The sequence below is a fragment of the Trachymyrmex cornetzi genome, unplaced genomic scaffold, assembly GCF_001594075.2.
Source record: "Trachymyrmex cornetzi isolate Tcor2-1 unplaced genomic scaffold, Tcor1.1 scaffold248, whole genome shotgun sequence".
In the NCBI taxonomy this organism is placed as follows: Eukaryota; Metazoa; Arthropoda; class Insecta; order Hymenoptera; family Formicidae; genus Trachymyrmex; species Trachymyrmex cornetzi.
Window position 1 is genome coordinate 2,275,994 of NW_017297144.1, and position 14,551 is coordinate 2,290,544.

General features: G+C 31.2%; 1 protein-coding gene across 1 annotated transcript in view; it reads left to right on the forward strand.

Moving 5' to 3' along the window:
• Positions 1 to 3,429: 3,429 nt before the first annotated feature.
• The window catches only part of Dhc98D (Dynein heavy chain at 89D), a 33,040-nt gene continuing 21,918 nt past the window's right edge, over positions 3,430 to 14,551 (forward strand). The window contains exons 1-15 of the mRNA XM_018507786.1: positions 3,430 to 3,533; positions 3,653 to 3,731; positions 3,811 to 3,958; positions 4,500 to 4,754; positions 5,994 to 6,049; positions 6,605 to 6,838; positions 7,598 to 7,693; positions 8,457 to 8,770; positions 8,872 to 9,028; positions 9,214 to 9,477; positions 9,982 to 11,853; positions 12,337 to 12,524; positions 12,612 to 12,891; positions 13,501 to 13,745; positions 13,869 to 14,388. Of these exons, the coding sequence (XP_018363288.1) occupies positions 3,430 to 3,533; positions 3,653 to 3,731; positions 3,811 to 3,958; positions 4,500 to 4,754; positions 5,994 to 6,049; positions 6,605 to 6,838; positions 7,598 to 7,693; positions 8,457 to 8,770; positions 8,872 to 9,028; positions 9,214 to 9,477; positions 9,982 to 11,853; positions 12,337 to 12,524; positions 12,612 to 12,891; positions 13,501 to 13,745; positions 13,869 to 14,388 (4,812 nt within the window). The remainder of the gene's footprint in view (positions 3,534 to 3,652; positions 3,732 to 3,810; positions 3,959 to 4,499; positions 4,755 to 5,993; positions 6,050 to 6,604; positions 6,839 to 7,597; positions 7,694 to 8,456; positions 8,771 to 8,871; positions 9,029 to 9,213; positions 9,478 to 9,981; positions 11,854 to 12,336; positions 12,525 to 12,611; positions 12,892 to 13,500; positions 13,746 to 13,868; positions 14,389 to 14,551) is intronic.

Consider the following 14,551-nt stretch of genomic DNA (forward strand, 5'->3'; position numbering starts at 1 on the left):
ATTCTCTATACATACGCATAATTCTTAGGGGGGTGGAGGGGGTACCCAGGCAAATATTAATTATGAAGCTTTAGAAAAAGATTCCAATGTTTGCAATCTTTTCCTTACAAAAATTTACACCGAAATATTTATTTAAATTTTTAATTACTAAAAATCCACCTTAATTTCAAGGCTTTCGTCTCCTAATTGTAAAATGTATTTGTTTCAGTTTCCCTATGAACTGAAAAATGTGAAATACTACATAAGTGAGAATCAACTTTCAAGTATTCAACATAAGATACAAACACGATTGTCCGAAATTAACAGACATATAGAACATTTTCAGTTTGTAAATGTTCCTTAAGTTAATTTGAGTTTCTATAAGTTTGTCTGTGATTCGTATCAGTTAAAAATAAAATAAAGTACTACCGTAACTAAATGTTTAGGTTTAAATGTTGAATATTCCATTACATAAATTTTGCTATTTTTTTACTTTTTATTCTGATGTTACACAGCGTTCATTACGTATTTACTTGCATCTATATTTTCTGTCTTTAGTCTTTCTTTTCATAATTAAATATTATTGATCATTCTATGTTTTTAATATTATTAACGTTCTTGTATTATATGTATTATAAACGTATTATTAACGTTCTTGTATTATATCCCAATTTTTATTGCTCTTTTTTGTGATTTACAATTAAATAAAGCTTAACAATATGTCATACAGCCTTTAAATGAAGATAAATGCAAAAATTTATTTTAAATTATGATACAATTTCGACTAAATATAGAGTAATACGTATAAATAGCATGCACATCCATTTTAGAGATATGTAATTTAAATATAATTTATCTATTACTTTTCCCGTATTGAGAATGCAAAGTAACACGAAAATGACAGAATTATATGATTCAAATTGATAGAAAACCACAATTTGAAATATCTAACAATAAGAATCTCATTTTTATACCGTACATGTGAGAACACACGAAATATCGATAATATTCATGAGCTTTGTATGTGCGTAATAAATCTAAGAAATAAAGCAAAAACCATGCAACAAAATACCTATTAATCCTTAGTAAACTCCTTAGTTTCACTCCTTAGGGTCCGCGCACAAAGATGGTCGTAACTGAGTCGTAGTCGTAAGTCGTTGTCGTAGGTCAACGCACAAGAATTTTACGTATGTCGTCTACGTATATCCTATTGCGCCAGTTGTTTGCGTCAACTGACGCAATAGGATATACGTAAACGACATACGTAAATCCTTGTGCGTTGACCTACGACAACGACTTACGACTACGACTCAGTTGCGACCACCTTTGTGCGCGGACCCTTAGGCAATCTTACGTAATTCGCATTCGTAGATATTCAATTTTTATTAATTAATGCTACACACGGAGCGAGATTCGTAGAACTTCCGTCTCCCTCCAAGGTCGCCGAGCGAATGCCGAAATGATGACGTCAGCGTAGTCGACTACCGGGCCGCGTGGCACGCTCCCCCTCGCTTTTGCCGCGCGACGAAAAGCGCGGGAGAGCGTGCCTCCCCTTCTACTCGCTGTTCGCCGCGCGCCGTTTGGATACCCAACTATTGTATATGAAAAATATTCACGATTTATTCAATTATTCGTATTTTACATAATTTTAACAAACGGATATCGTCATACATTTTACGCTTTGTTTTGTGGCATCTCTGGGATTAGTTTAATTCTATATTACTTGCGGGGCTCTTTTGAACGTAATTGGTAATTATTCGCGTATGTGAGGTATTTTTGATATTCCAACGGTACATTGCCTCAATTTTTATTATACTTTTAAATGATTCATACTTAAACAAAGATTGATAATATTCTATACATTGTTTATAAGTTTATATAAAGATACATGTAAATTTTCTTAATATTACGAAACAATTTGCGCTCAATACAGCTTTGGTTAAATGTATTAAATATCTTGTTAATCATTATTTAAGTTAAAAAATTAATTTATGTTCCTACTATTGCTGCAAATTATTCTGTGTTGCAAAAATTCTTTAAACTTACGTATAATACCGATCATAGCTCGGTAAAATAATTGTTACTACTTATTTAAAAAATATAATATTATAAAAACATAATAAAAAATATAAAATAAGTTTTAGAAGTTTATTTAAAATATAAAATCGTAGGAATCGGTAAAAAACTGATAAGCTTATTTTAAAATAAAAAATTTAAAATAGATTCGTGGGAACTTATTTAAAACACTAAATAAAAAATAAGTCAGAAGTATAAAATAATAAATACTAAATAACTCTTTTATATTTTTTATTTAAAATATATACTTAAATAACTTTATTTAACCCTTAATTAATACACACCTTAGTTTTGGATATCCTTTCTATATATATGTTAGGTTATTTGTATTTTGAATTAATTTTCATCACTTTTACAAGTATATAAAAATTATTAAACAATTTTTACGTATTTTGATATCTTTAGAAAATATTTATAAAGTATATATATATATATATATATATATATATATATATTTATAACAAAATTGTATATTCTTCTTATGATAATAAATCAGGTGATGGAAGTAAATCACCGAAATCGTTGAAATAAATCTATCGAACTAATAAAGATTTTAACGATTTCAGCGATTTGTTTCCATCAGAAGCACTGAAAAAAAATGGATATTGTTGTGCAATTTACATCCACTTCTTCAGAGGACAGTAATGCACGGGGCATTTTTGCGGTTACAGGAAAAAGGCCCTTATGTCCTCTCTCAGGTTTCTCTCTGTATACACTGCCGGTACTAAAAATCTATAATTCACGTTACGTATGCTGTAGATTTTCAGTATTGGCAATGTATATCGGAACACGGCTAGTAACACAGTGGACATTACATTCTTGTTATTTATCAACATTAAACAAGAATAATTCACCGTGTTGCACTGAGCCTTTGCTGGAAAACGTCCTTTGCCATTCCACCAAAATACAAGTTTTATTGTGTAATCAATAACTCCTTTATTCTGTACATACATATTTCTACATCGAAAGAGCGTTTATTCACCATGGCAACGACGACGGTAAAGTTTCTCACTTCTAGCTGTGCAGTATTCGCAGTATTCGTCATTCTTCAAAGGCAATTCAATCTAGTGGAGAACTGAAGAACAATTATTTACAGTAACGATTTCTCCAATCAGCAATTGTAAATAAAACCGTGACAATCTTTTCAAGTTTTAGGGAAATGAAATAAAATATTGTTTGAATAAAACATGGAAGAAATAAATCGTGTGAAGTATAATATTATTATTCCTGAATAAGGGATAAAAGGTTATTAAGCATTTCGATTTAATTTATTTCTAAAAAATTAATCAATTGAAAAGAATTAATCAAATAAAAATTTATGTTAATTAATGTAGAAGATTTGAAATAGCATTTTTCGATGATATATACATAAATATGGAGAAAAATGTTTATGAGAAAGATGAAAAGAAGGAAGAAGACAAACAAAAAAGTTTAAGGGACAAAGATGATAGATTATCTATTTCATACATGGATTATCGGTATGTATAGTTAATACAATCTTTGTATTATCTATAAATAATATAATATTATCTATATTATTATTTGGAATTTGTATTAGTTCTTGCATTTATTAAATAGTGTTATTTTACAAAAACAGAATAAAGTGGATTCGAGATCGAGTTTTAAAGTTTCTTGGGCTGATGGATCAGGAACATCTTTTCGACAAACTAATTAACGTAATTACTTGAATCACTGTGTAATCTTTCTTGATACATAATTCAATATTAATTAAAATTAATATCTGTTTAATATTAGGCAAATAATCGATATTTTGAGGACAAGCTGCTCAACTTTCTCATATTAGACTTGTATGGAGTGACAGATCTAGAAAAGAAGTTGATTTTCTTCTATAAAACTTACATTAGTGAAGTATTTCAAGAGGAGGTTCCAGTATGGGAAGAAAGTAAGATAAAATATATTTTATAAAGAGAGGGAAAATTAAAAAATTGTCAAATATTCTTTTGGTAATAGATTTCATGATTCTAAAATTGCACATATATAAAAAATCATATTTTGCATACTATATTTCCTAGCTAAAGAAGTTTAAATATTACATTAACGTAAATAATACTATAAACACTTAGCAATAAATTAATAAGCAATAAAGTGGTTTGTATTATTGTGCTCAATAATAAGTAAGCGAATTTTATATAAAAATTATAAATTGTTTTATGCATAAATGCATCTTGTGCAACTCGCATAATGAAAGCACGAAGTATCTTATTGTATTGTTTTTTCTTGTTTAGAAATATAATTTTTATCCCACTTTTTTTACTTTCATATAAATTTTAAAATACAAAGTAATTTTATATAAAAGTATAAAATTTTTAAGATATAAATAATTTTAAAATTAATAGGTATATTTTTCACGATATGTTTTATAAACTTCTTACAATTAGGTAAAAAGTAATAATCGTGCGCATAACATTTTTAAATAATATTAGGAAAAGTGGAGAAACGCGATGACGAGAAAAAAGATAAAAGAAAGAAGGGTAAGAGAGGTAAAGCTAAAGTCAATAAAACGGATATCAGTTCAGTTGCTAGTCGTACGACAATGAGCACTAGCACGTTGCATACATCCAGTATGCCAGAATCCAGCGAAGAGGAAGAAGAGGAAGAAGATGACGGAGAGCAGAATGGCAGTAGCGATTTTCCTATTTATCCTAGAAAAAAGGGAGATTTAAAAAGCGCTTCTACTGGTCAGTTCCATTGGTTTTGGTTCCATTGGATTTTATTGGTTTTGAATATATACAAGATTAAGCATTTAAAGTGTTACAAACTATTGTTGAAAGTATGCGTTAAATCAAAAATACGTTTAGATAAAAGTTGTATGGCCTGATGGAGCCATATAAATAATAATAAAATCAATTTTAGAAAAAAAATTACCATGATTATATAAAAGTAATAACCATTTTTTAAAAATGGAATTGTATGATTTTTTTACATAATATGATTCCTCTAATTATTTTGCATATAAAGTATTAGTTATTTAAAAAAATCAACTGTCACACATATAATCCTTAATAGAGTATCTTGTCATACGATCTCTTCCCAACTGGGCAAAAAATTAAAAAAATAACATCGTACGATGTTCTCCCACGTGGTCACCCATCCAAGTACCAACCATGCTCAACTTTGCTTGACCTCAGTGATCAGACAAGAACTTTTTTTTTTAACTATAAATAGATTTATTTTCCATATTACATAACAAATTATACATATTTTATTTAGTTTTATAGTTCCTGTTTAATCTAGCTTAAAACCTACTTTATGCATTATTTGTAAGCTACCTAGCTTATATTCGTTTCCAGTACTTGAACCTTTGTTTTATGTTATCCTACCTTGTCTGTAATTCATAGGAAAACTAAGAATAAAAAAACCTATATATCATTTAAGACGAGAACTGGTACTTTGGATGTGATATGAAGATCGCTCAATTACCATAGTTATTTGGAAACGATTTTACTTGACTTTAGTAGCCTATCATTTCCATAATGTTATTTCTTTATATAGTAATAATAACACTACAATAAGCAATAATGTATTGCTTACTTTATTTTTATATTAAGAAGTTTAAGTGTTTACTTCTTTTCTTTTCACTTTCAGTTTTAAAATAAAAATTTTTTATAAATGTTATACCTTAATATATTTTTCGATATCTGGATCTTAATACTTTTATATCCAGAATAATTAGAAGAATCATATTATATGAAAGAAATTATACAATTACATAAAAAAAAATCTTTATGTGGCTATAAAAAATCTATTCTTCCAAAAATTGATTTTACTATTTATTATTTGTGCCTTATAAGGCCATACAACTTTTATATAAGCATATTTTTTATTTAATTCATACTTTCAGAGATAATAACTTATACAACGCTTTAAATACTCCACTCTATATATAACAGCACATAATAATTAATTAATTTCTTTAGGTAGTTCTGTTATTGCACCACCGCCTGGAGAAGAGGACAAATACGTTTTGACTAAGGTAATTCTTTAAATAACAAATTACTATGTTTTTATATTAATATCATTTATTATTAAATGACATTGTTTTAAATAATTAATTCTATGACATGACAGAAAATCAAACTAATTAATAAAGATGGGATAATATGGTTAAGGCTAAATCTTGGTGTTTATTAATATCCACATATATAAATTTTAAATACTTCTTTTAGTAATATAAACTGCGCTCCGATTACTGTCGGATTTATTATAAAACGCAATTACAAACTGAAGCTAAAATAATAATATCACAAATTAAATTGATCGTCATAATAATAATGCTAATATTAGTATCGTTAAATACTACCATAAAATCAAATTTTTGTAAGAAAAGAAAGATCCAATAACGAGCGATTGTTAACTTTAGCTTTGATTTCAATATTGGTAATTAATCCTTTAACTTAACTAATTCGTTATCTCTTTCTTCTTTTATCTAGTTTTACGAAACAATGTAGTAATCGATTTAAACCGCAGTTAAAGCGTATTGGTACCGGTATTGAGTGACCGATCAAATTTTGATTTACGACAATTACAGAAAATGGTAGAGAAAGTCCGTCAGGTACCAGTGCTTCACATGATATGCGGCCAAATAGATGATAGTAGAACCGACCTGCAGGACATCACGTTCTTCTATTTTATGCGCACCAGCGACGAGAGTATACCTTCCTTCGATACTTATGAAGAGTGCCTTAATGAGATCACGAATTATGTGGTGGTCGGCTCGCTTGACAGGAAATTCTTGTCCTCTTTGAATAGAATACTAGTCAACGTAAGCACTTTATTTTATTTTGGTATAGTGTTTAATTTTCAAGATATAGCAATTTGAAAATAGCTTCCATGTACTGTGACCGTAAATACTCGCAAGTGACGGCACAACTTTGTCGCGTGTTTGTCCAACTTTTATTCGGCAGCTCGCAATATTACCTCGATTCTCAAATTATCAGTTGTCATTTATCTCAACTTATCGCAACATTCTTTGGAATTCTAATTAGGCGCCAGGCACGAGTGAGCGTGCCACTCTTCCGTACTTTACTTAATTTCAGCAATTATTCTCGACAATTCTCTATTGCGAAACGGACGAAATCCATCTGCTCAGCCACGAAATTGGCAGAGGGATTGGTTCACTCAGAGCGGGGAAAAGTCGAAAGACGAGAGTGAGAAGACTGTAAGAATCACACACGAATTAATAATAAGAAGAATAACAAACATGTATTTGCCATCTCAGCTGTACATTGGAAAAACGGTCGTAACGGATACAAAATTCTGGCCATGTGCTATCGCAGATGCAACGTGTCAACGAAAAACGTCACGTCACAATACATGGAAAAGGCATTCTATTCCATTTTAATACTTCATTATATGGAGAGATAAAAGTATATTATATAGAAAGAAGAAAATGCTTTAGTACTTACATAATATTATGAAAATTTGTTGATATTTTAATGTTATAATTTTAGGAAAAATACATTGCAATATATTAAAATATTTAAGGTCAAAATAATTAAATAATATATTTAAAAAACGCTAGGTATTTAAACCATTGGTGGAAAATCAATTCAGAGCGCCGGATATTCGCGAGCAAACGAAAAACGATGGAAAACGGAAGAACATAGATGTAGAAGCGGTAAGTGTCAAGAAAGTAATATTTATGCTAGCGAGAGTTTTAACTCTTTGAGGACAGAACCTTCCTAATGGAAAATAATGCTTTCTAAAGTTTTTCGGAGTCGCTAAATTTGATTCTGGTCTCAGAATTCTTAAATTTAAATTTCAAAAAAGTAATCTGATTATCGTGATACTCGGTTTTAGGAAGTTCTTGGTTCTTGGAATCTCTGTTTAAATGTGTAACCCGAAAATATCGAATTTCAATATCAGGATAGTAATCTCTATGAAGGAGAATCTAAAGTTTATAATCAAAGTTTAAGAGTTAGCTAGAAAATCAGTACTATGTTATTAACTATTTACTTAGACAATTTCAAATAATGCGGAATTGGAAACTTGATTATTTTTTCTTAAAATTTTCACTGAACTTATATAAATATTAAAAACGTCTTATATTTCTTTTAATATTCAGAGAAATGTTTTTTTTTTAAATCTGACCATCAATTTTCGATTTTGGACTCAGCAAAAAAATTAGGAAAAAATCGCAAAATTTAAGTACATCATAAAGGGATAATTCGGTTACCTTACATGAAATATTATTTATTTTAAAATAATAAAGAATCCTCAACTGTAATTTAGCACAATATTTTCTATAATATTTTAAATTGTTTTAACACAAATAGAGTTGCTTCTTTTCTCTCTTGTATATCACACATATTCAAATCAATAATGAAAATTAAAATGCTATTAATGGTAAATGATTTCAAGATTTTTGTCGTTGATTAAAGAAATCAATGTTGAGAAGACCATCCCATTTCGTGACAGCGTCAAATATAGTATCCCGCCAGGATTTAGACGCAAACAGAAAGGCAGATGAAGGGAGCACCACAATCTCTATGGCAACCTTACAAGACGAGGTTTTAAAGAGTAGGAAGCAAAAGTCAAGTTTGAAAGGATTTGATGGAAAATCCGAACAGTCCATTTCGGAATCTAAGTCCAGCAAATCAGTTCATTCGAAGGAAATAAAGAAACAGCCAGTGATTGAACAGCTCAAAAGAGACATTTTAGATTATCTTGATAATTTAATTGAGAAAACGGAATGGTTAGCTCTATTTTTTATATCAAAGACTGATAGATCTTTTTTATTACTAGATTTTCTCCTTTTATATTGATAGCTTTGTGATTTTTATTTTGGTAACATAGGACGTTAGAACATATCGAAGGCGATATTTTGCTGACAATGCCGAAGATTTCAGAACTAAACGATCCTGCGATAACAGATGATATGTTAGTGAAGAATAAGGATATTGTTAAACAAATGGAAGAAGTAATTATATCATGGGAGAAACATATCCAGAAGGTAAATAATTTAGTATCTCTTTCGTATTTCTTTTTTGTATACTTTTGTCTAATTTATCTACCGTTTTGGATTAGTATATCCATATGTCGTAATAATTAAAATAATTTGTTTGTAAACAAATAAACATTAGATCTTACTAATAAGTAATAGCACGTATTAAAACAGCTTATTTTATTATCGTTTAGATAATGGAGTCATACGAGAACAAGGTACTTCAGGGAAAGGGACCAATAGCGGTGCATCAATATTGGCAGGACTGCGAAACTGGATTAACGATGTTGGTTGAACAGTTAAAAATGCCCATTGTTAAGAGGATCCTTGCTCTTCTGGAACAAGCAGTCTCGCCGATCGCCTCCAACTTTCACTACTTCCAAACCGAACTCTGGAAGCATTATGTTGAAGCTAGGGACAACAATAAGTTTATTCAAACGCTGTTAAGATATTTTAAGGTAAAGATTTTAATTATTTAATTTAGACCTAAAAAAAAACATCCCACACATGTCCTAGGATATTCAAAACATATTCTAGATGTATTCAGGATCGTCCTGAGCACGTCTTGTATTATTAGAGAGTTTAGTATATTGCATATGCGATTATCTAACTTCACAAAATTTTGAGGAACATTCTATGAATGTTCTTTTTATTATAAATACAAATTTTTTTTAATAGAATATTCAGTATATTTATAGAATATTTTATTGAAATATTTCAAAATTGAGAATATTTATATTTTATAAGAATTTTTCTAGAGAATGTTGTATGCTATTTGGGAATTCAAAGATTTATCGATAAAATTTTTGAATTTCCTAAATGAATTTTCTAAATATTAAAGATAAAACAGTTGTAACATGCGCTAAATCTATTTTTGCTAGGTCAATTCTAAACTAATTAAAAAATATAGAATTTGTGCAAATATTTTAATAATACTGTTCCATTATTTATTAACATCGTAGTTGATTACCGAATCGGATTCGTTTGAATCTATATCGGAGTGCATCCCCTCGTTGATGGAAGGATTGCAAATGTTATGGGTATTATCAAGTTATTATTGCCGTGAAGAAAGAATGATGCTATTAATGGACCGGATATCGTGGCAGCTCTGCGAAAATGTCAAACAGAATTTATCGATCGTTCGACTATTTAAAAAACCTCTGGAAAAGATTCTGGAAAAAACGAGTATGGCTAGCGAGATGCTGAAACAATGGAAGCGATTGTACTTGAAGACCAGATTGGACATCGAACTGTCGGGAAAGGGAGCTCGCTGGGAATTTGATCAGAAGCGTCTCTTTCAGGATACTGAGTACATCGCCGAGGTGTGCAGCGACCTCCACAAGATCGCCGGTGTCCTACAAGACTTCTATAATATCTTTGGGCCCGATTTGAAGTCTATCATAAATGATCCGGCGCAGATTGACGCTGTGGTGAAACGAGTGGACGCACTAGTAGTGCCGATCGAAGAAGCTGATTTTGACATCTTCAATGTATTCAACAAGGAGAATTGGGAAGCGTTGACCGCGTGGTTTTACGAGCAAGTGACGTTTTTGGAAGATCAGGCCAAATTCTACATCGACGAATGTTTCATGGTGTTAATCAGTGCCGAGAATTCACTGGAGATGTTGCTCAAGTTAAAAAATATGAAGACCCGTGCCGCTATTCAACAACAGTTGTTCCGGAAGTTTAATATCATTATGCAACAGTTTAGTAAAGAGATTAACGTCGTAGAGAACATATATCATCGTGGCAAATGGCATCCACCGTTGTTGACGTATCATCCGCCGATGGCGGGAGCGATCTTTTGGGTGAAGCAGTTGTTCCACAGACTACGCAGACCGGTTTTAATTTTCCAGAAAGTACACGAACTGAAGCACAGTGAGCTGAAACTGCTTGCGTTCAGCCAGTATTTCGATCTTGCGAAGCAGCTGAAGAATTTCGAAGGGATGACGTTTAACGCATGGCTAGATAAGGCACTGCTGATGGTGACTACTACCTTGAAAAAGAGCGTGCTGAGGATAGTACGGGTTGAACGGGATCATCCAGCCACTTTAACCTTCCCGGACGAAGAGCGAGCCATGAAAAATCTGACTCATGTAGTGTCGAAAATGAAGGTCAAGGATATGAGTTCTATCCTATCTCCATATGAATCCGTAGTGAAGATAGATGGTGTGATATCGAAGGTTAGCGCAGAGATCATAAGTGCCGCGGGCTCTAGAATGGAGCAAGCACTTCCGGAAGTGAAGATCGATGCCAGAGGATCCTCGAAGGACGGTAAAACTTCATCTGTGTCCTTCGATAAACACGACTTCGTTCGCGCGAAGATTACTTGGCCAGAATTTATGAGTGGCGCCATTTTGATAGAGTGTCAGTTACGCTTTCAGATCAACTTCGATTGGGAGGTATTCGAAGTCATTAGAGAGGCAGAACTAATGGAGCAGTTGGGTTTCGAACTGCCTGCGACTATCAGAGATGTTGGTATTCAGAAGAATCGACTACGAGCGGATATCGACGTCACCACGAAAATGATCGAACAGTACAATAATATCCTAGATATGCTGGACAGAGCGGACATACAATTGCTAAAGCAGACTCTACAGGATGTTGAGAAGAACATTCAGCCTGGAGTGACGCGATTCAATTGGAACTCTCTGACCATCTCAGACTATGCGGCCGCCTGTCACAGAATACTGAAGAATTTAAACTCTATTGTCGAGCAAGTCAATCAGATAAAGAAAGAGCTTGATAATCGAATAGAATCTGAATTGCAATCGTACCATCTGTTTTCCACGAAGAAGGAAGTCGCTGAATCAGAGGATCTCTTGCCATGCAAGGTATTATACTAACATATAAATTTTTTTTTTCATAATATAATTGAGAATTACACAGATATTTTATATTTATATTTGTGTTAATTTAACATAACGTGATTTTGTTATTTGAACATTTTATGATAATATTTTTGAAATTTCTACGGGTTTTATTAAATTATCCATATGCTCAGTTTATTCCGGTAATATTGCAGTAACATTTCAACATTGTTGCTGCAAACTTTTATGTTGTATGGGTGATATTCAACATTTTTTACAATTAGTATTAAATAATACAATTTTTATGAGTAAGTAAACAATTAACATTAAAATAACGTATCTGAAAATGTAAATTCAGTTTATATATATATATATAAGATATTTAGAAAAATGTTAATTTTTATGAATAATGGATATTTTATTGTAAACATTTTTTTATTGTAAACATTATTTAACAAAATGGAATTGTCTTATTGTTAAATACGATATATCTAATTCCCTCTTCAGAGTTATTTTATGGAGATAAAAAATCGACGATCTGAACTGATATCGTCGATGTTAAAGACTTATCAGTCGATTAGTCCAATGCTTGTGAAACTAGAAAGTTTAGTATTGGGTACTTCTACTGGGACAAGTCCAGCCATGCAGCTCTTGTACGAAAAATACGAAAAGAAAATCTTTGCTGCCTTTATAATGTATATATCTCTTTTAACAGTAAAAATGATAAATACATTAAAATAAATTTTTTATTTTACAAAATCGTTGTTTGATCCACTTTCTAGATGTATGGTCAGAAATATGGAAGTTCTGAACAAAATGTTGAACAACACTAAACCAATCTTCCAAGTAGATGCATTATTAATAACATCCGAAGTAATATTACGTCCATCGCCCAACGAAATCTTTAGTACCATTTGCTACGATGTACGAGATTTACTCGAAAGGCTGAAAGAATTCTCCAGATGGATGAATGGAACTTGCTTACAGAGCAAACCGCAAAGAAAGGAGCACTCACAGGATTTAGTCACTTTCAGCTTCTTCGAAGACGTGATGAGCATTCGAGTTGAGTAAAGCCCTGACAAAAATTTTTCTTAGAATTCTTCATATCATTTTTCAGAATTTTTATTGATTATAAGAAATACAGGTTTAGCTTCAAAGTCGCGTAATTCGATCAAGAAAAATCGCAAAAAAATTTTTAAAAAAGCATTTTGTAAGTAAAACTCTGTTCTTTTTTTGTATGAAAGTATTAAAATTTTAAAAAACATTTTTATCAAAGCACAGACTATTGAATGTAAGTAATTTTAAAAAACATAACAATGTGATCTTTATAAAGATACAAAATTGTAAAAATGAAAATCTTTTAAAAACAGCTAAAACATGTTACAAGTTTTAAGCTTTAAAATACATTTTTTATTTTTTTTGTCTGTGATGATTTTTTACTGACAGTTTCGACGATCTAAAAATTGCACAATTTTGAGCGTTTTAAAAGTGTTTCCTACTTTTTATTGAGTAATATATGACAAATTCTTAAAAATATTATAAAATTTTATGAGAATTCTTTTCACTAAAGAGTTCACCGATTATTATGTTAAATTTTACGATAATTTAATAAAATGTTTAAAAAATTTATTAGCATTACGCAATGTGATTTAAGATTTAAAATTACTGCAGATAGTTAACGAACTTGTAAAAGTGATTCACGACACAGCGTATAGAATCTCGGCTGAATGCTGGCGATACCTATATAGATGGAAGAAATACAGCAATTTGTGGTCATTTGACAAAAATCTGGCTTGTGAAAAATTTGCATCGACGAAACCTACGCTTTTACAATACGATGAAAAGTTTGCGTTTTATGAAGGCATTCTGGAGGAACTCGAAGACATGTCACCGTATTTTGACATAAACAGTATACGGTAAATATAAAATGTAACGTTGTTAACAAGAAGAATAATGATAAAAGTTCATTATATCGAAGGATTAATTTTTTATTTTTTAATTTCTATTGTACTCCGATTTACGCTCCTTTCTTTCCAAAGGCTCAACTTGAAACCGCTTTTATCAGGCATCGAGCGTCAAGCGAAGGAATGGAAACAGGTTTTAGGGAATTATCTTCTGTCTGATACCGTATTGGCTATGGGCCAACTTAAAACTCAAATCGATACCTTTCGCGGCGAGATCGAGCTGGTGGTTACGGGATTGGATCGTTTTGTGTCAATCATGCATGCGATCACGGACGTGAAAAATACGGCGATACAAGCCGAAGTGCAATTTCTCTGTTATCAGGAGTGCTTTCAAACTATGCGCACTCATGGGATCGTGTTTTCTTCATCAGACGAAGCGATGGCGCATGAATTGCAACGAGACTGGGAATCGTTGTATCTCGAAGCGCTCTACAGAGCTACGACTTTAGAAAGCACTAACGACAAATTTTCCGAGCTTACTCAAGAAGAAATCCAGCAATTCTTGGTTGACACCGCGATGTTCGCTGAAAATTTTGAAACATTTGGTCCCGGAAGTATCGGGGACGACCTGGAATTAGGACTGAAAAAAATGGGTGTACGTAAAATTTTATAAAGAGATGATTATAAATACGATTATATCTTTTTAAAAACATTCTTCTAAAAATTAAAGATATTTATAAAAAGTTAAAATTATTTATAAAAAATATTAATTATATCTTCTCAAAAACATTTTTCTAAAATACGTTTCGAGTTTTGAT